This window comes from Penicillium longicatenatum (genome assembly GCF_028827895.1).
Source record: "Penicillium longicatenatum strain IBT 33135 chromosome Unknown contig_7_segment0_segment0, whole genome shotgun sequence".
Classification (NCBI taxonomy): Eukaryota; Fungi; Ascomycota; class Eurotiomycetes; order Eurotiales; family Aspergillaceae; genus Penicillium; species Penicillium longicatenatum.
Window position 1 is genome coordinate 214229 of NW_026643124.1, and position 27131 is coordinate 241359.

The 27131-nt window shown below is 47.9% G+C and overlaps 12 protein-coding genes across 12 annotated transcripts; 7 read left to right on the forward strand and 5 right to left on the reverse strand.

Annotated features, from left to right (window-relative positions):
- Positions 1 to 1343: 1343 nt before the first annotated feature.
- On the reverse strand, positions 1344 to 2565 carry N7484_010361 (heme-dependent oxidative N-demethylase family protein; the record flags this gene model as incomplete). Its single annotated transcript, XM_057120748.1, has 3 exons — positions 1344 to 1580; positions 1658 to 1780; positions 1828 to 2565. 3 exons carry the CDS (start codon positions 2563 to 2565, stop codon positions 1344 to 1346), a joined length of 1098 nt encoding a protein of 365 aa, XP_056966502.1.
- A 1443-nt stretch (positions 2566 to 4008) lies between these two features.
- On the forward strand, positions 4009 to 4617 carry N7484_010362 (uncharacterized protein; the record flags this gene model as incomplete). Its single annotated transcript, XM_057120749.1, has 2 exons — positions 4009 to 4288; positions 4340 to 4617. 2 exons carry the CDS (start codon positions 4009 to 4011, stop codon positions 4615 to 4617), a joined length of 558 nt encoding a protein of 185 aa, XP_056966503.1.
- A 69-nt stretch (positions 4618 to 4686) lies between these two features.
- On the reverse strand, positions 4687 to 6849 carry N7484_010363 (RNA exonuclease; the record flags this gene model as incomplete). The annotated part of the gene is made up of 1 exon (XM_057120750.1): positions 4687 to 6849. The coding sequence occupies one exon, from the start codon at positions 6847 to 6849 to the stop codon at positions 4687 to 4689; it is 2163 nt and encodes a 720-aa protein (XP_056966504.1).
- Positions 6850 to 7227: 378 nt separating this feature from the next.
- Positions 7228 to 8131, forward strand: N7484_010364 (PICOT family protein; the record flags this gene model as incomplete). Its single annotated transcript, XM_057120751.1, has 2 exons — positions 7228 to 8016; positions 8072 to 8131. 2 exons carry the CDS (start codon positions 7228 to 7230, stop codon positions 8129 to 8131), a joined length of 849 nt encoding a protein of 282 aa, XP_056966505.1.
- Positions 8132 to 8388: 257 nt separating this feature from the next.
- On the reverse strand, positions 8389 to 9693 carry N7484_010365 (uncharacterized protein; the record flags this gene model as incomplete). The annotated part of the gene is made up of 1 exon (XM_057120752.1): positions 8389 to 9693. The coding sequence occupies one exon, from the start codon at positions 9691 to 9693 to the stop codon at positions 8389 to 8391; it is 1305 nt and encodes a 434-aa protein (XP_056966506.1).
- A 1864-nt stretch (positions 9694 to 11557) lies between these two features.
- N7484_010366 (CAZyme family CE10) lies at positions 11558 to 12119 on the reverse strand (the record flags this gene model as incomplete). Its single annotated transcript, XM_057120753.1, has 2 exons — positions 11558 to 11963; positions 12052 to 12119. The coding sequence occupies 2 exons, from the start codon at positions 12117 to 12119 to the stop codon at positions 11558 to 11560; spliced, it is 474 nt and encodes a 157-aa protein (XP_056966507.1).
- A 260-nt stretch (positions 12120 to 12379) lies between these two features.
- On the forward strand, positions 12380 to 14146 carry N7484_010367 (uncharacterized protein; the record flags this gene model as incomplete). The annotated part of the gene is made up of 2 exons (XM_057120754.1): positions 12380 to 13433; positions 13491 to 14146. The coding sequence occupies 2 exons, from the start codon at positions 12380 to 12382 to the stop codon at positions 14144 to 14146; spliced, it is 1710 nt and encodes a 569-aa protein (XP_056966508.1).
- Positions 14147 to 15388: 1242 nt separating this feature from the next.
- Positions 15389 to 15637, forward strand: N7484_010368 (uncharacterized protein; the record flags this gene model as incomplete). The annotated part of the gene is made up of 1 exon (XM_057120755.1): positions 15389 to 15637. One exon carries the CDS (start codon positions 15389 to 15391, stop codon positions 15635 to 15637), a length of 249 nt encoding a protein of 82 aa, XP_056966509.1.
- Positions 15638 to 17372: 1735 nt separating this feature from the next.
- N7484_010369 (uncharacterized protein) lies at positions 17373 to 17928 on the forward strand (the record flags this gene model as incomplete). Its single annotated transcript, XM_057120756.1, has 2 exons — positions 17373 to 17638; positions 17745 to 17928. The coding sequence occupies 2 exons, from the start codon at positions 17373 to 17375 to the stop codon at positions 17926 to 17928; spliced, it is 450 nt and encodes a 149-aa protein (XP_056966510.1).
- A 2333-nt stretch (positions 17929 to 20261) lies between these two features.
- N7484_010370 (uncharacterized protein) lies at positions 20262 to 20444 on the forward strand (the record flags this gene model as incomplete). Its single annotated transcript, XM_057120757.1, has 1 exon — positions 20262 to 20444. One exon carries the CDS (start codon positions 20262 to 20264, stop codon positions 20442 to 20444), a length of 183 nt encoding a protein of 60 aa, XP_056966511.1.
- A 2093-nt stretch (positions 20445 to 22537) lies between these two features.
- Positions 22538 to 24519, forward strand: N7484_010371 (ABC transporter; the record flags this gene model as incomplete). The annotated part of the gene is made up of 6 exons (XM_057120758.1): positions 22538 to 22697; positions 22751 to 23752; positions 23811 to 23855; positions 23918 to 24103; positions 24175 to 24341; positions 24397 to 24519. The coding sequence occupies 6 exons, from the start codon at positions 22538 to 22540 to the stop codon at positions 24517 to 24519; spliced, it is 1683 nt and encodes a 560-aa protein (XP_056966512.1).
- A 635-nt stretch (positions 24520 to 25154) lies between these two features.
- N7484_010372 (uncharacterized protein) lies at positions 25155 to 26417 on the reverse strand (the record flags this gene model as incomplete). The annotated part of the gene is made up of 1 exon (XM_057120759.1): positions 25155 to 26417. One exon carries the CDS (start codon positions 26415 to 26417, stop codon positions 25155 to 25157), a length of 1263 nt encoding a protein of 420 aa, XP_056966513.1.
- Positions 26418 to 27131: the final 714 nt, after the last annotated feature.

Genomic DNA, 27131 nt, shown 5'->3' on the forward strand with positions numbered 1-27131 from the left:
GGATAACGGACTATGCAGTTGACTCGTATAGCAACTATGCTAGGAGTATAAATGCCATCATCGTAATAGGAGAAAATACTTTAGCAAGTATCTTGCCCCTGGCTACTCAGAGCCTATATTCCAACTTGGGCTATCAATGGACTAGTACAATATTGGGCATTATTGCACTGGCTTTCTCCATTGTCCCAATATTTGTGCTTATATGGGGGAGAAAAATTAGGGCCAAGAGCCCCTTTATGAGGGAGTCGAATGTGCAAGAAATGACCGTCTCGAGTAATTAGGATGAACTTTCTTTTTCAAGCAAAATTTGAACTTCCCCTCAGCCTACACTATCTAGTCAAAAGCTTTCCCCCAAATCAGTTTCCGGGCCTACCTCATCAATTATATGTAAAGGTTCACTAAATAGTTCACCACACCACAATGTCTTATTAAAATTTATATAATTACTCCTAGTAATGAATACCCATCTGACGCACAGAACTATCTCTTAATATCTTCGAAAATCTACCCTAAGATTTTTAACCACAAGTAATTATCTCGTCACTCTTTATAATAACACATTAATTTTTACGTATGGTATCACTCACCATAATTCTAGTACATGCCCCCGAAGGTACTATTAAATAGTGTTATATCTTCCTCTTTAAATAAAATAAGTTTTAGATACAACCTAAGAAGTCGTGACCAGAGCTTGTGGATCTAGAGCTCGCACCAGAGCGAGTTTCGTTAGGAAATGCCAGGGTATCAAAAGTCTTATATACCTGTGACAAGGCAACGAGGCGATGAGTCTCCACAACGCATGTCAAGCGAGACTCGAGGCTACAGGCATCACTAGTGCTCAGCTCATCAGAGGAGTTGGACCCTGAGATAACCGAATTGGTTGCTAGACGGGTGTACGGGTGCCGCTTTCTCAATATCTTGCAGTGACACTCCAAGCGACGATTCGGTGACTCTATATGGTCGTTCTTCACTGCTATGAGACCTTCGACGTAGTAGAATAGCTGATGAAAAGAAGTTCTGTGTTGTAGCCCAGATGCCAGTCCATGGACAATGAATGAACTGGGTATCCCAATCACCAGACTCTTGAAAGAGCTTCCAGCTCGAACCAATCTCTTGTCCTTGAGATATTCCAGACAATAGCCTAGTCGGATCGCGAGGCAACTTTGGGAAGGCGGTTCCTACCTGGCGGAGTCATCTGAGTGGGGACTTCACAGGACTAGGTTAATATTACTTGTTTGGGTTTAGTGTGATTATGCATACATCCTAAAGGCATTTGAAGTTAATTTTGGATCTTCAAGAGACCCGACATGAAATACTCAAGGGCATTGTTGAGACCATGTTGACTATACCGAAGAGCGCAAATATTCAACAACACTTTTGCCCCAGCGGATTGCACTTTTATACCTATGCATGTCTGGTGCATTCCCCTTCCTCATACCTTCAATCGCATCCGCCAAATCAGCTGCAGAACCATCGCGTTTGAGACTTTCAAGGGGATACATAAACGTCTTGAAACAGAACAAGATGAATTTTGTGTCCGGAAGACGTGTTAGAGACTGCAACTCTATCCTCAAATTTGCCTGCCAAATGTATCACATTAGCCGACCTTATGGACCTGGGCTCCGATTTGCTGCATTCAAGTGCAATCAGGAAATACGGCATAGAGTAGAAGCAAGCTTGCCTTTGAGCAATCGATGTTGTCGTCCTCGACAAATGAATCGCCCTTTTTAATGTGATTTCCAGAGATATTTATAAGCTCCTCGTCCACTTGGACATTCCACTAGAGACCTTTAGCATGTGAAAACAATTATCTGGGGACCCTCTCACATTCATCCGCCTGACAACTTGCCCAGGCTGTATTTTGCGAAAATATCGCTCCATACTTGGCCCTATCTTATCGTAGTGGGGCACTGGGCCATGGATGGCGGCGAGGTCCGCCCCAAGCTTTGAAGACGGATCGAACCCCGCTGGAAAGCAACATGCAAAAGCAAGGCACATATGAGTAGCTTCTGTCTCTTTAAGTAGAAAAATGTCTTCCTCGATTGTCTCAGCCAGGATCTTCAAGCAGGTCTCGGGATCTTTAGGGGGCTCTGCGGGGAAGATTTGCTTTGTCATGAGATTTTTGAATTCACCAGACTCAACTTTGAACAGCCCCGGAAAGCGACGAGGCAAGTAGTGTGTCAGGATATAAGAGTAAAGCTCGTATACAGCTCCTTCACCGCCAGGTCGATAGCCGTAAACGGTGTTTTGGTATTGCGAGACAATTTCGCGGCGTATTGTGGTCCGGTCCAAATACTGACTGTCAATTGTTATAAGGTTTGACAAAGACTCTCTTTGAAGACCTATCGTTGCATTATTTAAGCCCACTAACCAAGACCAGAGGAATGTGTTCACGCTGAGCATCAACATACCCATACTCATGTTATAAATCGGCTTGAAAGGACGTAGCTCTTTTGGCTGTTGCGCCCTCCAATCAAAATCGTACCATGGCTCAATATAGGGAAGTTGACCCCTGGCTCTTTTCTGATTCACTGCTGCCAATATCTGAACGTTTAGCAACTGCATGGGTAGATAGATGATCAATAACTCGAGAAAGGAAAGACTAGGGCGGGACACACTTTGTATCCAGTTATCGCGATTAAAAAGGTTCCGACAAAACAAAGGAGAAGTGCTGGTGAAATCACCAGGTTGGGCGAGAGAGAAATGGAATGCGACATCTTTAATGGAGATACAAAGAAACAACGCTCAGCTGGTAGTGCAAAGAGAGATGCGAAGAGTATCTTGCTTGTATATGAATGAGAATTATGATTCAATTTGACAATGGCTAAGTCACTCGGCAGTACTCGTTTCGAGTGGCAAACAGGATCAACGTTGTCGCTTCACTTTTCCCAGATAGGAAATTCCAGTTCTGTCCCGTGAGGGGTATATTCAGGTCCCCGCAATAGGGGAGATAAGCTGGATTCGATCCTACCCTCGGTTTCTCCCGCTTGTCACAGTGATTACCAAAATGGTAAGTCGGGCTAGAGTCAAACAGTAATCTTGAACATATCAATGTAGACAGAGCAATAGGATGATAACGAAAGCTACAACGACGAGGACTTTTACGAGGATGACATGGCCTTTGAATCCGCGGAATATGCCATCTGTGATCTGATCATGAATGCATCAAGGTTTCCACATTCAGACAGAGGTGAAGCAGGCGAAGGTGAGCCCAATGGCCCTATAGTCTGAATGAAAACCGTTGTCAAATCTGTGATTAAACTTGTGGAGACACAAAGGTTTGAAAAACCCTGAAAATGTCCTTAGCTACGTATAGTTTGGAAAGTCTAGGTCCACACGGGCGTTTTGGGACTCTATATTATTCCTGACAATCTTAGGAGCAATACCAACAACAATAAGGGCGACTTCGATCAAGACTTGATAACAACCTGAAAGTACGACGTCAGGAACCACTGCCCGACGCAGGCATCATACCAAATACAATCATCTCGCTAGAACAGCACTTCGCAGCGTCCAATACAAGAAACCGCAAAATCAGTGAGCCCATCAATGTAATCCGCGATGCTCAACTAGTCTGATTTAAGACCCTAGTCGTGTTCGATAACCAGATACGACTTCTGGAACGGCCCCGCCTCGCGAATTTCTCTACAAGCTTCGGAGAATAGATAGTATCTTCATGATAATGGCCTAAGACCATTTCCTGCTTTTGTAGAACTCCACGAAGCACTGTTTCCGCACCGTCATACCGACTCTGCTTAGTGAGTGCAAGACCAAGGGACTGCGGGGAATGGAGTGTGTGCGGGTGATCTGGGCCTAGCACTCTCGTTCGGCCTTGATGTAAAAGACTTTTTTTCAAGCGAGCCCTTTTAATACTGAGTAGTATATACCTTCCCAGAAGTTGGTTGTTTGGGTGACCTGACCGGGCCCGCACTTGGCGTAATACTTACGGTCCCCATTGGGTACCTCCTTTCCCTTACACAACCCAGCCCCTCCCCAGAAGACAACATTATGATCAAGAAGGCGCTGTTCCTAATCGACACACAAGCAGAGCTTGTCTCGATTCCAAGTACCGCTATTCCCCATGCAGAACGCATTTGTGAAGTCGGTGGTGCGATCCTTGACCGTGCGCGACTCATTCCCAGCACAGAACTTGAGATCATCGTGGTTCAACACTGTGAGGATGCAAGCGATCCAAATGCCACGCTAGTACCCGGTAGCAAGGAGTGGAAGCTGGCTTTACCTCCTCGAGAAGGTGTCAAGAATGAAAGAGTTGTCCGCAAAACCACCGGTTCGTAATATTCAAGAAGGCTGTCTTGAGCTTATCTTGAGTGCGATATAGGTGATACATTTGAATCGAATCCTTCGTTAGCGAGTGATCTGAAGGACCAAGGCGTGACCACAGTCGTGGCCATCGGGGTTCAAAGTGAACAATGCGTGCGCGCTACCTGCCGAGGGGCTGTAGATGCGGGGTTTACGGTAGTGCTGCTGCAAGGGGCACATTCCACCTATGACAATGCAGGTACGGGGGAAAGTGCAGAAGATATCGAGAAGGCAGTCGAACAGGAGCTACAGTCTATCGGCGTTCAAATTGTACCTTGGGATCAGTATACTTTCTGAGAGACACAGGGTTGTAGGCTTGATCATAACATGTATTCATTCGTGGGTATCGAAGAACCAAGATTGCACCTATTTTACACACATAAATCCACAACCTTCGCGAGCCCGCTCACAGGCCTTCTTCAAAGCCTGCTCCTCCACATCAGTCCACTTCACAGTAAGCTCGTCCCAAGGCTTGCTGCCTTTGAACTCTTCTCGATGCTTTTTGTGCATGGCTTGAAGGCGGCTGACCTCACGAGGATCGCCAGTGCCTGAATAAACCACAAACAATGTACACGGGGGAAGCGATTCGTAAATGCGATTAATGTCGGAGACAGTTTGAGTCACGGCATCAGCAAGAGCGGGATTGAATGAGACTGTAGAGCCATCCGAGCTCGTCGTTGGTGTCGTTTCCTCCGGGAGGGTAGCAACCTCGGTAGATTCATTGGCATTGTTCGCATCTGGGAGGCGTGTGGCCCAGCCACGAAATTGTTCAAGGCTGCGCAGACGTGCCCAGGTGAGATCTACACCTCCACCAGGGATAGCTGGGTTCGAGGCATCGCCATTGACGGTGGCGGAAACACCTTTGACAACGTCTTCATCATTGGTGCATCCAATAGATACAGTTGCCTGAGCGCCGAAGCCGCGTTCAGGATTTCCCCAGTCCACCACTGCTCCAGTTCGTGCTTCCTCAGAAGAGTTCTTGCTGGGACGCTTGGTGCGACCAATTCGACGGAAAATACTTTCATTGGAAGCATCGCTGGTACCCCAACGCTCACCTTTCTCGCATTTCAGTTTCACCAGGTCCAGCACAGCACGGGCATCTTCAACGGAATCATGACCGGTGGTGCCTTGCTGGATTGCCTTGTTGAGGTATTTTTGAGTAAGCCACTTCAGGCTGCACTTCAATGGAGGGCCGCGTGGGTGGGGATAAATGATGCCCGTATCCACGATGAAAGGATGGGTAAGTTTGAGTGCTGTCAGATCCGAATTCAGGGAGTGTCCAACCAAGATCGCGCGAGGTGTAAGAATAGAGAGAAGCTTCTTTTGAATATCCTCCAGCGTGGTTGTCACCGGATCTAGCATTTCCTGGGTGATGCCAGAGAAACGAGTGAGGTAGTCGATAATTGGCCGCGGTGGTTTTACCAATTCGTCCAACACTACCTCGCCATCCCAGCGCATCATACTGATGCGAGTCAACTCAGACTTGCCACCCTCTGTGAGACACATTTCACAATCGAGGGCTAGTACATCCCGACCTGCAGTCATGCTGCCCTTTTCAATCTCATTATCAGGTATATCGCCAGCCTCCAAGCTAGGAACGAGAGAATCAACCCATCCGTGCTCCTCAGACTCTCCACTTCGTCGTCGAGCGTCGGCCTCGGCAGCCTTTTCTTCCTCCGAGTTGAAGAATGCAGGGTGTATAGTGTAGTCGTTTTCGCGGAGTTGGTCCAATGTGCTAATGAAATTTGTGATGGGCGTCCGCTGATCAACGTAGCTCTTGTCGACCCGGGCAGGACGTGCCCCCTTGCTACGTGCAGCATCATCCTTGGATTTTGGCACCTGGGACAACAGAATGGCTTGTAGAGGTGAATGCACCTTGTTGTATTTGCTGTCGCCTGGGGCCTTGACAGGCCAAATGTGAGGGAACATGTGGGCCAGAGGGCGCAAGGGTTCAGGAAGGTCAACGGAGGAGAGAGGTCGAGGATTGAATCGGTTAGATCGATCCTCGAGTGGGAGGCCTTGCTTCCATCTCTCGAAGTCGGCGGCCTTCTCTTCGGCGGCACCCTTTTCGGTCTCATCCGATGGCTCGGGATTCGGTTTGCTGTCTTGGATTGGCTGCAATGGAATGGTACCATCAAACATACCAATCTCCAACCCGGGTACCATCAGGGCAACTACTTTGCGCATATGTCCAGAGTGCTTAACGGAGATCCACTGTGGTGCGACGCCATCCGCAAAGCAGTAGAGGAGCAATCCTTGTAGGTCGGCGATCCGGATAGACGACTGAAGCTTCCCTTCAACGTAAGTCAAATCAGGGTACTTCGTCTTCTCGCCGTCCACACGCTTCTTTTTAGACTTGCGATGATGCGCATCGCGATTCTCGTTGTCGTTCACATCGGCACTGGGAGCTGGCGGTGAGGTGGAGGAATTGGCCTGCGACGGATTCAAGGATACACCAGGGTCATTATTTGCGGTATCCACGACAGAACCATCGTCTTCTTCGCGCTTGCGCTTGTTTTCTCCCGTCATGATCGAGGGTGCAGGATGTAAAGTCCAAGCTCCGCCGCAAGTCAAATTGAGCAGCTCATCACGTGCCGATAAAGGTCGATAAGCTCGGGCTGTAAAATACGGACGCATCGTGTAAATTACCCGTTCCGGTTCAACGATCTGATAACGACGATCGCCGGTTAAAATTCGCCTCGTCACGCAATCAATCTTCGTCCTCTATAGAACCTGCTTACAACACCCTTGCTGATTCACCAGGGGCCTGATTCGTCCATCGCATATCTATTCAGCATAATCCGTCATTCAATTGCCTATCCTTAGCCATTTGCTCTCCTCTGGGACTCTAATCCCACCTCCCGCACCTTCTCCGATATCCATCTCCCATATACCCCCTCATCCACCATGTCGGCACTCACCGAAGTCCTCACCGAGGAGGACTTTGCGGCACACCTCAGCTCGCTCTCGCCATCTGCGCTGGTTGTTCTCTACTTCCACACGCCATGGGCTGCACCCTGCGCCCAGATGAGCACTGTCCTTTCCGCCCTCGCCTCGCAGTACCCCGCTACAACCCCACCTACCATCTCTTTTATCAGCATCAATGCCGAAGAGCTGGCCGATATCTCAGAGGAGTATGATGTCTCTGCTGTTCCCTTTGTCGTCTGTCTGCGCAGTGGCCAGATCCTAGAGTCCATCAGCGGTAGCGACGCCATCAAGGTTCGCGACGCTATCGAGCGCCACGCTGGTCGCGGAAACGGCGCCGCTCCTACGGACGGTGCCCACCGAGCCCATATTCCCCCTCCCCTTTCTGCCACCCCTCGCGAAGATGGTCCGGTGATGGCCACTCAGTCGCCTTACGCATCGGTGGACGCCGCTGGCCCTGCGGCTAACGCCACTCCCGTTGCCGCCGCACCTACCCTCACCCCCGAGCAGTCCAAGGAAGCACTTTTCGCTCGTCTTAGTGAGTTGGTTAAGGCTGCACCGGTTATGCTGTTTATGAAGGGAACCCCTAGCTCGCCGCAGTGCGGCTTCAGCAGACAGTTGGTGGGTATCCTCCGAGAGCGGAGCGTCAAGTACGGATTCTTCAATATTCTTGCGGACGAGGACGTGCGACAGGGTCTGAAGGAGTTCGCCGAGTGGCCCACCTTCCCACAGTTGTGGGTCGGTGGGGAGCTGGTTGGTGGTTTGGATATTGTAAGCGAAACCCTCTTTCTTTGTCACAGTGGCAATCGCTAATCGTTCGATACAGGTGCGCGAGGAAATCAACAATGACGAGAACTTCTTCGCGAACTACTCTGTCAACAAATAGGTGATTAGTTCTGGTACGATACCCATGAAAAGCGTGGAGAGCTACACCTTAATGGGCCACCATGATGATATACGTTTTCTTTGGTATGAAAAAGATATTTCAAAATGCGACGTCGATATAATCAATTTATGTCGAAATCCAGAATCAACGCTTGTAGTTATAATCCCCGCGTGGTGATAACCCCCTTACAGAAATCGACCTTTCTTTCCCAGCCAACTAGCCATATAGTCATAAGCAGTTACCATGGTATGGCCGAATTACCCAGGATACTTCTCACACTCCAAACAAGTTGCAATCATATGCGTGGCGCCGTCAACAAATGCAATGTCGGTGTCATTACTAGCAGCATTCAGGTGAATCTTTTCCGCATTCAGATACTCCCAGTGACCAGTCATTCCCATATTGAGTAAAGGGACGACAACACCCTTGATAGACTCAGATGGAGAGAACTGGTTGGAGGCAAAGTCAATCCCCTTGAATCCATCGGCCATAATTTCAAAATCATCGCCTGCACGAATAGCAAAGGTGCCCAAAAATCGACGAATCGTGGTCTTGAGGGCACCCTGCATGTATGAAGTTGCATAGCTTTCAAAGTTCACAGGGACTCGGACAGTGTGCACAATTTGGTTGGTGATCTTTCCGTCCTTGTGAAGTAGCTTCCATGGGTACGTAGTGTGGGCGATATAGTTCAAGTCCTGGGGAAAGAACTTGTTGTTCATCGTTCCGTATGCGGCATTGGTGATATAAAAAGGCTCATCATCGGTCAAGCCAGTCTTTCCGGACTCAATTTTGGCAAGTCGGTCCTGTGCATAACTGATGATGTCGTTGTTCCGCTTCACCACCGCGGCTTGGTATCTCTTCTTGAAATCAGCGGTGAAGTTGGACGAAGCACCATTGACGAACCCATTAGCAGGATTGAATAGGTTCAAAGTTTGGTTCACTGTCGTGCCATGGGGACCAGTTAGAGCAGGGTTCAAGCTCAAAGAGGGCATACTCCCGAGTCCATAGTTGGCATCAATGAGCATGATACCATCAGCAGGAAGAAGACCAGCAACAGAGTCGGTACAATTATGGATCTTCTCTGGGCCCTGGCATGCACTGACGCCATTTTCAGCAACGTCCTGATAACCAGCCATCATGGCACCACCGCCGCTGTGACCGAACAACACAACCTTGTCAATTCCAGTTAAGTTGCGCAGGTACCGCATCCCCTGATCAACCTGGGTGAGTTCATCTTCGAAATAGATGGTCGACATCACGCCTGTCTTGTCGGCAGCATTATTTGCACATAGTGTGGTTAAGCCGCGCTGGGGCAGCTCTGTGCAAGCGGAGATCGACAGGTAGTCGCTTTCGGCGTGCATCACATATACTGCAATACTCGACCTTGCGCTATTTACTGATGGGCGATAAAGCCCACCAACAACGCCATCGTCGTCAAAGTCGATCATGGTAGGACCAGGGACCACGGCAGCACTGCTTGAGGTGGGTGCAGAGTAGGCTGGCTGGCTAAGCGCACACAATGCTACTAGAGCGGGTGGAGCTCTGCTTTTGAAAAGACGCATGGTGAAATTGAGGAGGGAGGATAAGGTTGAACTCGATGATTGATCTGATGTAACAATACTCGTAGCACCTGGACAAATTTCATTGCAGGCTTTATAGCTATCCCTTCGCGCGATGCCATCACGTTATCCCCGAGGTTGGCTCAGCAATGTGGAGTCAAATGGCTGACGCGTGTGGTGAAACCGGATCGCGAGGGTTATTTGGGGAATTGATCGTTGCTAGTGAACGGCTACCTAAATGAATGCCTCCTATGATGACTATGTCAAGTTTTAAAATAACTTATCTCACAATACGCAGGACCACGGCGAGGTGCTGTCCACTTGACCACCTGGTGTGATTTCATGCGCACCTACAGGGTCCAACAGTTACGAATCTTGGAACTGAAGATCGATGATCATCCATAATTGATAGATGCACGGATGATCGTTCCGTATGCCCACCGGGGATGGCTAGCCCATTCGCACTCCCCCTTGCATCAGACTCCAGTTTCGTTCTTGAACAACACACTAATCCCAAGAAAGAAGGCAAGTCCGTACTGACTAAATTGAGTAGATTTGCAATCTACTACTTATGAATCACGGAAAGGAGACTTTCCCTCGTTTAAGCTTTTTTACTAGCAACTTTCTCCTAAGCAAACCGCACCGAATGGTTCGATGAGATATCATAATGCTCATAACAATATACTCCAATTTAAGTCCCAGTTGAGATACATTGAGTCTAGATTATGAGCTACTATAGTATCAACTAATATCCTTAACCTAGCACGTCATACTTTTCCGATCCATATTGAATGTTGTGGGGTAATGTCTTCTTCCACCAGTTGGAACCAATCGATTAGTCACAAGGCTTGTATGACCTAAAGCCGCTGGTGGAGACCACCAGCATAACCTGTCAAATCATTCGCGTGCTGTATTGCTCTTCAGCATTAAGACTAAATGTGTCTAGAAACGTGATGGAGAGTTCACATTGATCCTGGGCCTCGGTGCATGTTGTACGCCTGCCTGGTAGACAAAATATAAAGGCCAGTGCACAGGTACACTCTCGAAAACATTACCCTTGAAAACTCTGTATGAAGATCTTGAGGTTCCAGTCATGCATACATCTCGCATTTGTGAAGAATCTGAAAAATGATTTTTAAAGAGGATTTTTGGACTCGGTCGTAATTGCCCCCTTTGCCAGCCACCTTCACAAGCATACCATGATTGTTCTTGACTGATTGATTCGACCAACTTGAACGTGCAGTAACTCCATCACACTTCACATCTCCTGCTTTCTGAGCCAGGATCCTTGGAAACAAATCTACGGGCTGTCAAGTGACATCTCTCATTTTTGTCAAGAAAAAGTGGAACACATACAACCGGTCTCCACTTTATTCCCGAGGCCCACGCCGGTCGTTGTGCCGCAATAAGGTTAATGATTTTCAGAGTTGCTTCCTGTAGATAGTTGAAGGACTTTGTAAAGCCGAGAAGGGGAACATTGCTTTCTTCGATTAACACGCTGGTCCCCGCAGGTTTCCTTCATACTTAGTCAAATGCATGTGTTTTGGGGCAGTGAGTTGTTGTACAAGGTGCCTGGTGAGACTTCTGCCAACCCTCTTGGCTATGAATTCACAAGTAAATATCTATACGCGTTTCCATTATTCTTAGATACTTCTACTAAATGGCTGGAATAGGATCTTCACTCTCTTAGTATTACCTCTGGCGTCCTCTCGTTCACTAGGTACTTTGTGCGACTTTGGAGTATAATTCCTATTTACAAAATAGATACATCGTGCAGACACTGATATTATGTGTACAAAGCTTACCCTACACTTGTTGAAAAATAAATGAACGGACGTGGCCGAAAACCACATATGTAATGAAATGATTACCATTCGGGCAGGGTAGACGTGCACTTGTGAAGGAACTTGATGCGACGCTCATCCATCGAAATGGGACCCATACCCCAAGAGTTGCCCAGCCACATAGTCTCGTGGGACGCCTTGGTCGATGGCTTGAACTTAGCTTGGCTGTTTCCGTTGGGGTTTCCACTGCGAATGAAGTTGGCCCAGTAGTTTGTCATCTTCTCCTCAACGACAAGGTCATACTCGGTCCAGGTCACATTGGAGTAGTCGGCGTAGGGAATGTTGTTAAAAGTATACCAAATCTCGGAGCCATGGTAAGTACCTTCGTTGCGGTTCTCAGCGGGCGCATGGTCGAAGTAGTAAGTGTATACGTTACTCTTAGCACCACCAGCAGTCCAATCAACCGCCCAGCGCCATGTGCCGACGCGGCTGAGATCCCGGTAGAACTCCTTAGCACTCTCGGAAGCTTGGAAGGTGTTTTGACTCCGAGACGTCGACCACAGCGTGATCCACCGACCTGGCCGTGTTTATGTACTCGTTGTCAACCTCATTCGCGATCATGCGCACGGACCCGACGATGTTCATAATCCAGTTCCCCCCGTCTCGTTCACGCACTTGGTGCACCTCACGAGCAAGATCGTGTTCCTGGCCATGCCACGTCAACGAGTTCGCGGCCGGCCTCATCTACGACCCCGCGTACACGGAGATGCAGGCGATAACGGCTATGATCGTGATGGCGATCAGATGCGGGGGTGTCGAGCACGCTCATCAGGGGGAACTCCATCAACACCGCGGCCGCGAAGGAGAACTTCGTCAGGTTCCTGCAGCCAATCGAGCCCCTGAGCATGACGCCGGAGAACTCTGCGGTCGTGAATAAAGAGATCAAGGGGAGGTGGGCCGGGTGGATGATTTCGCAGCAGTTGGAGTTCACGGTTGAGGGCAACCCCGTCTGCATGAACGTTAACATGTCCGGGTCCAGCCTCCTGTTCGCGGTCCACTACGAGGGCATGAACGTGATCCATGATCATGACGCCCGACTCCATCAACGCGCTCTCGTCCTACTCCAAGGGCGTGTGCATGAAGATGAAAATGACCTTGTCCTTGATCTGCTACTCGTCCACGAAGCTGAAGATCCAGGTGCCCGTGCACACGTCCAGAGCCTCGGCCCTGACCTTGTACGGCAACGGCTCCATGCAGATCTGCGGCTCCCCGAACGACATCGAGGCTCTCTGCGCGTGCACGAACGAGATCATCAAGACGGTCGTGAACACGGAGCCGGTCGCATTTTTGAAGACGATGAGGAGGGCGGACGTCCACGAGCTCTAGGGCACGGGATCGAAGCTGGTCGAAAACTAGTCGCTGACGCCGGTCATGACCGTCTTGCCGTACTCGTTTGTCGTCATGAGCCTGTTCGTCAACTCGGTCGTGATGATGAGGACGTGCTTGTAGGGCCATTTCGGTCTGCTGGAGTTCTGGGTGATGACCTTGATCTGCATTGGAGAAAAAAGGCGCGGGATATTCCGGTACATGCTCTCTACGAAACCTACACGGAGGACGTATCACTTTTCCTGAATTTCCTCACATTCTTCTTGCCAATGGCGTCTGCGGATAACGCCTTCCGAGATTACGCCTCAGTAGGAGACATCTTAGATCGGGCCGACGCTTACACCAAGGCCATTCCCTCGGGGAACAAGATATTGGAAGTGATTCATTTTACAGAGAGCGTCCATGAGATACCAGTCTTCCGGCAATACAGAGAGCTTCACGTGGAGAAATACACAGACAAGGCTCGAGGGGCAGACGCATTTGGAAAGGCGCTTGTTGAGCTGGGTCACCGCAGTGGCTACACACGAAATATCACGATTCGTTCCTGCCGCAGATGGGCACTTATGGAAGCAGGTAGATAACACGCCGAAGCATTGGGAGATTAAGACTGCTTTGCTAACAATAATACAGATAAAGGGCATTCAAAGTCTGCAAGGATGAGATTCGCGGGGCAGACTAACAGAGATACTTACGGAAGGTTCTATGCCCATCCGGTTAGCGGAATAGACGGACCAGCAAACTACCTTGGGGTTACCAGCCGAAGCGAGCATATTCAAAACCGCCGCGGAATGGGAATATACCAGGATTCGCACCTTCTCCAGTCTCTTCCCGCTAAGGCAGAATTTGAGTTCCAGGATCGAAGTGATGTTCGGGCCCTTGATGAAGAATTGCGCTCTCTAAGCGCACAACCATTGTCTCCGACAACACCTGTGCAGAAACACGAGATTCAGATCAAGCAAAAGCTCGTATATAGCAAGAAGCGATGGCTTTATAAAGAGGAGCTCAACAGGATCCGAGGGACACAATCCAACAAGCTAAAGACCCCCAACGAGAACCAAGCCACAGTCCATAATGAAACCCTTTTCTACTATAGGCGAAGGGTTATGCCACAGAGAGACCTTTTAGCTAATATTTTCCCTCGCGAGATTTCACTACGACACCAGGATGGGAGGAGAGCAATAGAGGCATTGGAATCTCTGTGCAAAGATAAATGCCCTGTTGCTTATCGAGCCAGTATCCGGCCCCGATGTGGAAAATGCCCCTGTGGAAAGCCGATTGATGGATGAGTATTGAATCTAAACTAACTACATTGCATCGCTAAGTACTTCAGGTTTAGACCACATAGAAAGTGATTACACCTCTATCGATGCTACAAAGCCGTCAACATTAGCGGAGGTCGTTTTGCAGAGATGTGCTTCGAATGCGACCGTTGGTTTACAACGTCATGGGAATGGGAGAATCATTGCCAGGAGCATCTTAAAAGTCCGGAAGGGCTACTTCGATGCGACCCTTTGATATTCCGCAATGCCCCGACTAAAGCAGGGTTTTGTCCTTTCTGCTTGGGTAACAAGAAACTTCTTCCATCAAAGCGGATGAGCCAGTTTGTCACTAGTCCCCCGATTTGGCACGCCCACATTGAAGCCCATTTGAAAGACCTTGGAGAGGATTTCAGTTGCAAGCATCCTGCTTGCACATTGAAGTTCGAAAATCTAGAGGCGCTGACCTACCACCTTATGCACACACACTGCTGGCGGCCTCGGCGTGAATACCCTAAAAAGAGGAAGTTGCAGTTGGAGGATACACTTTAGTTGATTTTTAACGACTTATGAGGTCGCATACAGTCGCACAACATCTTGTGTCCTAGCTATCATGAGCAGAATCATGAATCATATTGAGCTCAATTCGACCAGTGAAGATGGATCTTAGCCTGCCTTCATACGTTAGGTGGCCTGCATATATCCCAGGACTTTGAGTCGGTCCTACGGCGATTCAGCTTAAGACACATGGAAGAAGGAGATACTTTAGTCCGTAACTTTCGTAGCTAGGGTCCTTGCCAATCCCAATAGCGGGAAGGGCAATCAAAACTATTCCGCTCTGAGCTTTAAGAGTCCTAATATCATCATCACGTGACATACAGACTGGATTAGGTTACGCCAGGAGAGTTTGACACTTGGAAAGTGTCATCTATGGCGCTCTATGCCCATCATGTCTCTTTGAAGCATTTTATTTGCAGTTAAGTTGAAATAAACATGTCCCATATCACAAAGAGATTGCTAAACATGTACATACTGTTCAATATCTTTGGAATGACATCCTGGCTATGCCCAGCTTACTGATGCAAGTATTCACCCTGACCAGATGCGGTCGATTCCACTTATGCTATACTAGCTCTACCGCAACGGTATTCCTGACCAGCAAGGTTCAAGGAGAGGCGGAGGGAATTGATAGGCTATGCGTTTACTCAATACCTCCTTTTCTTTTCCAGCCTAGATTCGTCTTTTGCCTGGACCAATCGGCCACTCTTTACCATGACTGGACTTTTGCTCAAGACTTCACAAAGTTCACCTGGCGGAATTGACGCGCAGATAGCCACCACTACCCTCCGTACCAGGCGTGATGATGAATTGACTAGTCACCACACCTACGTAACTCGGGAGAACCTGCGTGACTCGCCTCACGGGCCAGAGCCTGTGATACTGATGACCTGGGTAGTAGCCAGCTACTTCGCCCTTGGCCTGAACAAACAACGGATTCAGGTGTGGTGCTGGATTGGCTAGCCACCACATCTACATGACTCGTTTCTACGGGCCAGAGCCTGTAATCCCTGTGGCCAGGGTAGCAGCCAGCTACGTCGCCCTTGGCCTGGACCAACAACGAAGCCAGGTGTGATGCTGGATTGGCTAACCACCACACCTGGGTGGCTTGAAATGGCAGGAGAAGCCCAGTTCCACACATCTAGGTGCGTCCATTCTTTCTAATTCAAGTCCTAGACGTCGTGCCCTGGTGCCGTCCATGATCGAGCTGCGTTGGAAGACCATGGAGACTCACAGTCTCGCCCATTTTACCGAATTGAACTCCAAACCACTCTAATTATACCTACAAGTCCCCTAACTAGAATAAATCCGGGCGGAGGCGTTACCTTAAAGGCCGCTTGAATCCCCTCTTCCAATCTTTCAAACCCCTCCCATTTCGTCCCCTATCCCCACTTCTATTATCAAAGGTTCTTTCCCTTGTTAACTGTCTCAGCAATAGAACCCACACAAAGGGAGAGAACTGATATGACGTCTCTTACTCAGGAATTATACTTAGCCCTAATAGAGGGTCCACTCGGCAGAATTTCTCCGAAAGCTCTTCTCAGGCTTGATTTCAGAATAAGGGGTGTAAGGGAATCTAGGAAAGCCGCGGGGGATTGGAGACGGATCTCTAATCAGAACCCAAAAGATCTGTTAGGTGATCGAGCTGAGAAATTATGTGGGTACATATTCGCTCGCTTATTATGAAGCTTATACTAAAGCTACCTTAGGGGACATTATAACGGCCATATCGCGTGAGCTCTACGTACGATCCAGGAAGCTCTTAAGAAGGCGTCGCAATTTAAGTAGCTATTCTCCGCTTAAAACTGAGGATCCGAAGGCGTATAACTACAAGAAAAGGGTTGATAAGCTTTTTGAGTATATCATTAAGCCTCATATGGGCTTCATTCCCAGACTCGAGGCAAAATTCAAGATCAGCATCAACGTCTTCCGGAACATTAAAGTGTTTTTGGTTCCCGCTTTGCCAATAGCGGGCTTTGCCAATAGCAACCCAGCTCGGGATGCCAGATTCATACTATATCTAGCTGGCTATCTAGTAAGCTCGTACTGTCTCTTCCGTTGTTCTCGACTAATACCACATCATAGATACGTAGAGAGCGAACACACCTAGCATTGCTTTGGAGGAAGCTCGCTGGAAAGCTTCTAGTTACAGAAATCAAACACATAATTAGGAGACTCTTTGTGATGGTATAGAGCATGTCTCTACCGAGTGAATTCACACTAGGACTAGTGATCCTAGGGAAAGGCGGTGGTGGGCAGAAGTCATTGATATGTGCTTTACATGAGAGAGACTGGCATAGCATAGGAAGGCTACCAGGCTTACCATATCTAGATGAGACTCAAAAAAGCTCATGGGTGGCTAGCAACGTCATTAATTGGGGAATGGGCGGCGGAAATTAGATACGGGAGTAGGCGATAGTCCAGAAAAGAGGAAGAGGACGCTAAACCTTTTATGCTCGAGGCTGTCCCCGGGGCATATTTATCCCAGGGGCCAAGGAGCCCAGAAGCATGCTCAAGGGCTTTCATTGGCTTAGGTGAAGCCGCTTGAGTATGGCTACTTATGCACTACGAACACACTAGAGTCCAATCATCTTCCGGAGATGACTCCGTCACTGTTGGTCCTTGGGAATATAAGGGGCCTCCCTTTCCCCAGCTGGAGGCGTTCCGTGATTTCCTTTTCTTCCCATCCAGCCAGATTATGTCGGCTTTCCTCCTCCAAGTGGCGACTAGTGGCACAACGGCCAGTCATTCCGATGCAATCATTATAGCCGATGATGAGAGATTACCAATACCCGAGCCAGGCACCTCGCGACCTCAAAAGGCCCCTCGGCGCGATTACAGTTACCCTGATTTTAAGAGTATGGACTTTAGTGATGATGGGGCTGACACAGAACCATCACGCAAACGCAAAAGAACTGAAACGGGGGAGTCCTCTACTCTGACACGAGCTCCTCACGAGGCCTTGTTCTTCTACGGCTAATGAAAGACTAGGATCGTGCTTTTAAGAAGCTCCGAAAAGCACTTGACCATGATATTCAACAGCTACGACAAACCAACATAATACTTCGAGAGGATGTTCGTTTGGAGAGGAACAGGCACAAAAGGACACAAAAGGAGCTATCACAGCTAAGAAAACTGGACTGCAAGATCTACTATATGCAGCCAGACCGTTGGGTGGCTTTGCTATGTGGGCACATGGTCTGCAAGTTGTGCGCAGAAAGTCTTGCGACTCCAAGGAGATGCCCTCTTTGTAGGGCAACTTGCACTGGATACGTCGAATGCTACCCATTTGCAGGATAATATATGTCCGCGATGTTGCTGATCTAGTTTGAGGATATAAGTCCAAGCACTAGAGCTGCACCTGACACTCTTAGCCTCTGCTATTCTGTATGAGATTGTTGTGATCCTCTCGAATACTTCTTCGAGTATTGAACTAAAATTCAATTTGAGGTACTCTATCCATTGTAATATATTGGACACGATGTTATACTCATGAACTAGTATCTCTTGGGAAGCTAGGTCCCGTAGCCAATGTCCGTGTTTCGAGTGAGAGCGGAAGGTTACCATTGCTATTCAAAATTCCATCCCCCCGGGCCACGGATTCGCTTTTTCCCCAATATGCAATCATTGCACTAATATCCTGTGGATACAAACTGGTACTTGGTCTGCCGCTTCCAGTATAGCATTCAACGTTATGAAGGCCCGTTGCGCGGATAGATTCTACCGTTAGTTCAAAGAAAGTCCGTCAGAAATTTTTTGTCATGGGTGGTCAGGATACATGCCTTTTATGGACCAGAGACACCCACTATCGAGTTCGAGTGGTAATACAGGGGTAGATAAAGGTCGTGCAAGCTTTCTGCCTATGATTATCAGAAAGATCGGCTTGCTCTGAACGCATCAGTGGCTTATCCCCCGAAGCGAGGGGCAGGCCCGCCGGCGCGAAATGGACATACTTTCTACTATTGTGTTTTGGTTTCTTTTCCATTGTGCGTGCCGCAGCAACATACTTCACCTCCCTCAATCGCCACTCTACCACCGTTCTTGTGTGTCCAGCCAGTAGGAGCTATCCATCAGGGCTTGCTTATGAACTCCGCCGGAACAGTGCTGGCAACATGAAGACAGACAGAACGAACTAGTTCATCCGGCTGGGCGAGTTTGTCTGCCGTGGGTGTATTTGACGTTTCCGCTCATTTCCAGGGATGCGGGAACGAGGGAAGCTGTCAGATCAAGTTATATTGGTATGGTCTAGTGTGCATTCAGAACGAATGAGATCAAGCGGAATCAAAATAGGATAAATTGATTGATTGACTAAAGAGAGAAATCAGGGGAAACGCTGTTGAAGTAGTCCCCATGACTGATGTATGGGTATGGTAGCCCGTACTAGCGATACTCGGTGGTTACAATGACCGAGTTCATGAGTAATTTAGAATAACATACAAAAACATAAGAAATGTGGTTTTCGGTGTATTCCATCACTTTCTAGTGGTAAGTTACCCCTCTGCGCGCTGACAGAAGCTTTTCGCGAAGCCACTAGCGTAGCTATTTCTCGATTGTGGCTGAATAAACATTGCCAGCTTAACACGCTAATCTAAACTTGGTTGCTTCCTAGATAACCTTTGCTCACCCCCAGGGAAACAGTTCAAGGCCATTCCATAGGCTAAAGTAGGGTTGCTAGTGGAATAGGGCTCTTCATGTGCATATCACTATTCCGATGATATTCAACAGTCTGGAAATTGAACAGCCAAGCAAGAACAAAGCTGCCACAGCAATATTCGGAATATTTTACCCAGGACACTCTTTAAATCGTTTCCTAGAACTAACCTGAACAAGTTGGATCTGAAGTCATGAACTTGTAAAGCTAGAGAGGCTATCCTGTATCCCACTCTCTCCTCCGAGCTATTTTAGTTGCAAAAAGAATGTCGGGAATGTGAATCCACCAGTTCGGAAGAATGGTAGGAAATAAACCTTTACCAAAGGAGCTTCTTGACTATGCTTTCTTTAAAGTACTCCCGAGGCCCGTTCCTAATTCTACCATGATTCGCATCCAAACGCTTTTTGATAATTGTCCTTGGACCCAATAACCACCCCGCTCGCCGGGTCCTTGCCAGATAACTAACAGATCATCCACTATAAGTCCTAAGTATCTAAGAGGCTGACAAAAGCGTACACAGCCGTGTATTAGCGTGGGTTGATGCTCTTTCACCCGAAGATCCCAGAGGGGCTGTTTAGCCCAGGACGTTATCATAATCTGGGGACTTTTGGAGCCAAAACGGCGCGGGACAAGTGGTCGATTCCCCGCGCCAATATGCTGGTCGATAATACTTTTTAGGCAGGCCGGACTTCTGGCAGCGATAATATTTCGGCGAATATGGGCTGCCCACCTCACCACTCCCAGCAGGGACGTGTCATGTTGTGATTCTGAATCTTCGTCACCATCAATCAGTGGCTGCACAGGAACAACTATCCAAGGATTCCCAAATGTTGCCTTGGATTGAAGTTGCGGCTGAATGTTCATGATGAAGCCGAAGGTTTGAGAGTGGCATGTTTGCTTTGCCGCTTGTTTGTAAATGAAGCCTAATACCAAGTCATGCGCTGTGACCTGGATACCCAGTTCTTTTGCCTTCTCAACCCATTTGTCAACATGTTCCTGAGAAATGTGCACGGTTCTCTCAACTCGTCGCGAGGAGGGGTGCAACAAATTCCGAAATTTCTGTCTGGCGGCATGGTCGAAGAAGTCAAGCCAGCTGGAGCTGAGCGTGCCAGCATGTAGTTGTGCTACTGCGTTATAGTTCACGGGAGTAGACAACCCAGGTACTTCCAAAAAAGGATCCTTTTTCAATTTGATCGGTGGTCGAAGATGGGATATCTGCATCGGTGGCACTCCATGGAGGATGGAGAAATACGCTTTCGTTATTCGTACCATGGCTGGAGATAATGGAAGCAAAATGATAGGGTCAGTAGGGATACCAAATACAACTATGCGCATTAGAGGGAGCATTGAGGGAATACCATCTGCGTCTCCGAATGGATGCTGGACCATAAAATGTAGGATACAACCGTCACGGAATATCATAGCTCGGATGCTAACCACACTTGGTCGTGATATCTTGATTCTGCGGAAGCCACGGTTGAGAAGTTGCCTCGCTCTAGAAATGTCGAGATACATCACAGTGTCGGTCTTGCATGGCGAGCTGATGACCTCCCCAACACAGCAATCAAACTCTTCCCCTCGCCAGAAATGGGCCAAAGAGTTCCGCTCACGAGGTTGCAATAATTTGTTACGCTGACGTACATAGTATCAGTGTCTGTGAATGCAATGAGATAGGATAAATCTGGTATTACTTGGTAATTCAGTTTTCCATTTAATAATGGCCAATGTAAGAGGAGCGTAAGAGCCGCTGATTCAAGTTGCTGAAGGCTGGGTGTCTCCTTGTAAACCAGCGCCAAGCCGTGCTCCAGGAAACGAGGAAGCCCTGTATCTAGTACTGTAAGGTCGATATCCATGGTCGATGAATGATATCCTTTTTGTCTCAACTGATTTGCAGCGCACTTTATGAGCCCAGTAGAAATCCTATATTATGATTTGCGTCACACAATGTAATCGAGATTCCAAACCAATTCCAAAAGTTTGTTCCATTGAACTTACATTCCGATGCACAGACCAATCCTTTTACTCATGAGCATTCCGCCCTGGCTGGTTATTGATATGGAAGTACGGCTCCAGTCACGTGGGGCCCTCGGACTAACATCATTGGGTAAGTAAAGAGAATGCTCAAACCCCTTCGGTCCGAGCACAGTTACCCACGACTGATTCTACCTCGCATATGATGGATGTGCTTTAACAAACGTCATTTTAATCGTGCGCGGAATAGTTTTGGTCACGTATTCTTAGACAAGCCCAGGTTCAACACAATCAGATTCATATTGGTTGGAACAATGAATGGGGAAGTATGAAGTCACGTAGGATGCATTCCAGGAAAAGTGAACTTCAAATATGCAGAGGCAGGGTTCCGAAGAAGGCCAAAACAGCAAATGACAACATTGGTCGTCATGCATGTTAGATTCACATTCCACGCAAGAAGATGCCAGAATCAAGTTTCCATACAATCAAATATGCCTAGCACACCTGACCGGAGGCTCCAAGGCTCATTGTAACAGATTAAAGAGTTTTCGATAGGAAGAAGAGTCTGTTTACATCGTCCAGCATCCACACACAATGCGAAATTCACTGGATCCGCAGAGATGTATCTCCGGGGGATATCCAACACGAATGACAGATGCTAATACGTGCAATTTAGGGTTCTTTTGTGAGCTTACATTGTCTACGTGAAGTCTCGTTGCTGATATTCTGAAGGTCCGAATAACACCATAGAAAACCCTCCCGAATACTGCCCGCCCACTCCCGAATGCTTGACTTCTCGACTGCAGCAATCTATGAACACATGCGAAAAAGCGCAGGGAGACTATGAGCCTACAGTTTGCACCCCGGGATACTATTGTCCCCACTACGGTCGGGTGCAGATTCGATGTCCCGAAAGGCACTGGTGTCCTTTGGGTACAGTTGAACCAATTCGATGCATGCCTTTGTCTATCTGCCCCCAGGGCAGCACCCGAGAGTTCCATATGCTTGGGTTTTTTTGTATTCTTCTGATCGACACTGTCCTCTTAGTTGGGTATGTCTTTTCCCGTCCATCGACACAGCGCGTCCATTTATTCTCGCGCCGCCCATTTGCATTGTTAGGAGACAGGGGACCCAACTGTTCACGTGAACTACAAGGAAAAAACCAAAATTCTGGACCAAAATGCCAACAAAACGGGAAGTCGGAGACAAGCGCTTCGGCATGGGAAGAAGCTGAAGCATCAATGAGAGGACTCAGCGCGGACGAACTTGGGATCTCGTTCGGCTTACGTCATATTGAGTTTCGGCCCGACCCCGAAAAGCCCTCTATTGTACACGGCATTTGGGCAAGCATCCCCAGGGGAGCATTCTTGGGCATAATGGGACCGTCTGGAGCTGGAAAATGTAAGCACATGGTTATTTGCCTTTAGCGTCAGGTGCTAAAAATAAATGAAAAGCAACGCTTTTGAAAATTTTGGCAGGCAAACTTCGCCAGACGTCTGGAGGCACAACTCTCAACGGCATCGAAAAGGACATCTCTATGTTCAAGCAGCTCATTGGATTCGTTCCACAGTCAGATGTTGCTCTTGTTGATCTTACTGTGCGTGAGAATGTGTTACTCTCAGCACGCCTTCAATTGGGCGGCATCAGAAGTGATACATTCATCAAAAGTCATGTGGATCATATTCTTTTGTGTATGGGACTTGACGGGATCCAGGACAGCATTATTGGTGAGCCCTGCTCTAAGAGAAGCATTTCGGGTGGTGAGCGGAGACGAGTCAGTATTGCCTTGCAATTGGTTGCGATGCCATTTGCATTGCTTCTTGATGAACCCACATCTGGGCTTGATGCGCATACTGCGCTATCAGTTATGGAGCTTCTGGCTTCTATATCCCAATTAGGTGTTACTGTTGTATGTGTCCTTCACCAGCCTCGATCCGAAATTCTCAATAAACTGGATTATCTGATGCTGTTGGGCCGACAAAACCCTGTTTATATGGGGAGAGCAGCTGAAGTCAAGATGTATTTTGAAGGACTCGGATACCAGATCCCAGAACATTCAAATCCAGCAGACGCTATTTTGGACATCTTGTCAGCTGGATTTGATCATCCATTCCGGGAAGACTACCGGCAAGACATGTCTGAGGCAGAATGCTCGCCAACAGGTTGTAGGGATTTGGAAACACTTTCTGAAATGGTGAAATCGCGCAAAGCGCCATGGCACCGGCAATGCTTCATTCACTTCATGCGTGGCATGAGACAACAAGCACGGCAGACCACTGTGGCGTTAACTGAAATCCTTGTTGGTGCGATTTCAGGCCTAGTGATGGGGCTCGCTGTGTATAACTTTGATGGCAACCTGTTCCATGGGATTTTCCGAGAACCTTTTGAACCCTTATCCAGTGCGGTGAACTATAATCTTGTCCCACAACTGGCTCTTCTCTCAACGTTGGCGATCAGTAAGAGTGCCTGCTACCCTATTCCCCTTGACCTCTTTCTTTCTGATTATGATCTTAGGCCTAGCAGCTGCCCCAGCCGGTGTCGAGACCTTCGGAGCAGAAAGTAAGCGCTGATACTAAATGAGGAGTTCCTGGCCTGAAGCTTGCAGACTTATCTATTACTAGAGGATAATTTTTATCGTCAAGTCGACGCAGGTCACTCACCCAGCGCCTACTTCGTGGGCAGAGACCTATCGACCTTACCGCGCATCGCTCTGTCCGCTCTTCACTTTACAACATTCTATATCGTCCTCGCAACACCTATTGTCTCGTTTGGACAGCTCCTTCTAACCAACTTATTATACTTTTTCTGTGGGTGCACACCGGTAGCCGGTACTGTTATCTGCATTACTGCCCGAAAGCTAAACACCCCACACTATTAGGCATATACGGGCTCGCTTCTGCCGTCTCCTCCTTAGTTAGGCGCGAGAGTGCTTTACTGCTGGCTCTGCTCATATCCTTGATAGTAGGGATATGCAACGGCTATGGCCCGCCTCTTTCTCGCGTCAAGTCATGGCACATGGAATGGTTCTGGTACCTTTGCCCTGGGGTAAGTAAGGGGAATCACCGCTTGACCGCCGGAAATAGAACTTAACACGTTTTAGACTTGGTTTGCCGAGGCTTATTTTACGGAGCATGTTTCCCGGCTTTCTTATTTATACGATATCCAAACTGCTGCGGCTTGGAATGGCTATGTTGTTGGAAGGACAGGGTTTGACCTAGGGTAAGTGATAAGCTTCAATTCAATTCTCTTGCTCGCTTTTTTACAAGGAAAACTAGATTGCTCGTCCTAATCGGAACCTTGTACCGAGTAATTGCTTACGTCAGTCTGACTCTACCAACTACAATTTATTTCACGCCGTTGCGGGCCATTTTGAGAAGGCTTTGTCTGCCGTGTCGGGGTGAACATCACTAGAATTATGTACTTTAGCGATTTCCCACCCTACTACTTGTTTTGCAGATATTCTCAATGACAAATCTAGTTCAAAATATTAGTGCCTCATCAGGAAGTGGCCCTTCAATAGCTGTCGTCTCGACAGGCATCAACTTTATAACCACTCAATCTCCACTTACTATTACTAGTCTGTACGCCTTTCCGTATAAGCTACATACTTCTAATCGAAAGAGAACAGTACGACCCAGCAAACCTCCTACCTATGCTAGCGCTTCTTAGCAACCAAAACATACAAACAAATTGAAGAATGAAAACGTTTGAACTTATTTCGTCATCGTGTACACCGATATTGGCTCAAAAGTATATATAATCGTACGGTCGTACATTTCGTTTCGGCTCGGGTCAGAGTAGAATGAAGCTATTATCCTACCTATTTTGTGTAAAACCAGAAGTGTAGATTTGTAACAATCAAGACTCATCAACAAAGCCATTGGCTTTAGAATCGGTCGGAAATGCTCCAAATTTGTTGCTATATTCAAACTCGATATTTGAACGTTGCGATAAAGAATTGCTGCCATCAACTGTGCCAGGGCGGCACAACAGTTTGATCAAACAGGGCGGCCAGTTTTTTTTCTTCGCGATGCACAAGGCCATTTGGCGGATCTGGTACCTTCTATGGACAAATTCATATGGTTTGAAGTCGTCCATGAATAGCTTGAGATGAAGCTTTTCATGCTGACTGAGGTTGCTCAAAAGCTGCGTTGTCCGACCCTCTTGAAAGTCAAAAGAGGTACCTAGGATAACGTAAAGCTGGCCCAGTGGATGAATCTTCGGTGAATGCCAATCGAGGGTGGACCAAACGGGTTTAACGTCCCATGGTAGGCGGCGCTCCCGCATGAGAGCGGGCCACCACTCACAGAAGCGTGATCGACCCGTTTTACCTCCCACCGCATGAACACATCCGAATGTGCCGCGGGAAAGATGAGAAAGCATCCTATCGGCCACGACATCTACCGGTACTTCATCGATAGTGACATCTTTGTCAGGATCGGAACTTCGACTAGCAAGCTTTATATGTCGTCCTATTTGGAGCACAATCCCAGTAGCCAAAGCTGTTGAAGGTGTTGAAGATGGAACCGAGAAGCCCGGATGTGGGTGGCTCATTGCTGGACACAAGACGGAAGGCCTGACAATCAACAGTTTCTTCCTTGCACCATTCCGCATAAAGACATCAGTAATGAGGCGCTCTGTCAAATGCTTGGCATATGCGTACGCCCAAGGAAAATCGTGATCCTCGAATTCGCGACTCGTTCCCGTTGTCCGCACAGATTCCCATTCGTTTGCCGTCTGGAGGCCGATTTTCTCCCACGTCACGGAATGATCGATATAGAATGGCTTGCTGTCTGGTTGAAGCGGGTATATACACTCATCGACAGGCACATCTGAGAGTAAAGTGGTCTTCCACAAGTGTGAATTGGCGTATGCCGTTGATACAAAGACAAAACTTTGCAAGTTGGCAAACTCAATTGCATTCTGTGCCAATGACAGGCTTGGCGCAATGATAGATGCCGATAGCTTGTGCAAAGAGCTACGCAAGTTGATTGATGCAGCAGCGTGTATAACGATCTGCACGGACTGACTGAGCTGCTGCCAAACAGTATTCGAGAATCCCATTTGATTAGCTGTGAGGTCACCGCTCAATATGGTGATGCATCGACTCTCGAGAAGCATACCCACTTGAGACGCAGGAAGTAATGCATTCCATTTGGCATGTGCGCCCCTGCACGCTAAGATCAATCACTATCTCCTCATTCGCAATTGGATGACTTACTCAGGACCCGAACGAGCAAGGATGAATATTCTTTTTGGTGTGGCCTGGCTAAGGATCCTGCATAGAATTGCCGTTCCTAGGAAGCCCGTGCCTCCAGTGAGAAAAATAGTCTTTCCATGATAATACTCCCACATCACGCTGATGAGATAAGTCAATTTACTTCTCGGCTCAGAATTGATAGGTCCAATGGAGCAGTAAAGAAATCACTGCTCTCCGAAATCAATATGTTCTGGGCTGAAGGTGGCACCCTCATAAATAAGAGTATCTGACGGGTAGATTGATTGCTTGGGGATCAATTATAATGGATCTTCATTTCATCATCCCTTTTTGGCTGACTGGTGACCCTCCTACTTTCTTGGAATTCAGCAATCCGGATTACGTCTGTTTTCAATATTCTGAATAACCAAAGGGCGCTGTGTGCGAGTTCCGACATGAAACCCTAGTAGTGCAGTTAGGATACCACCAACGTAAGCAAAAATAGCACTTAATATATTTCATCCCCACATTACTGCATCTTACAAGCAAGTTTTTTGTGGATGTGACGGCATAACTCGGTCAGTGGCACACTCTAAGATCATGTGAAGATCTCATATAGCATATCCGCCAAGTTCAAG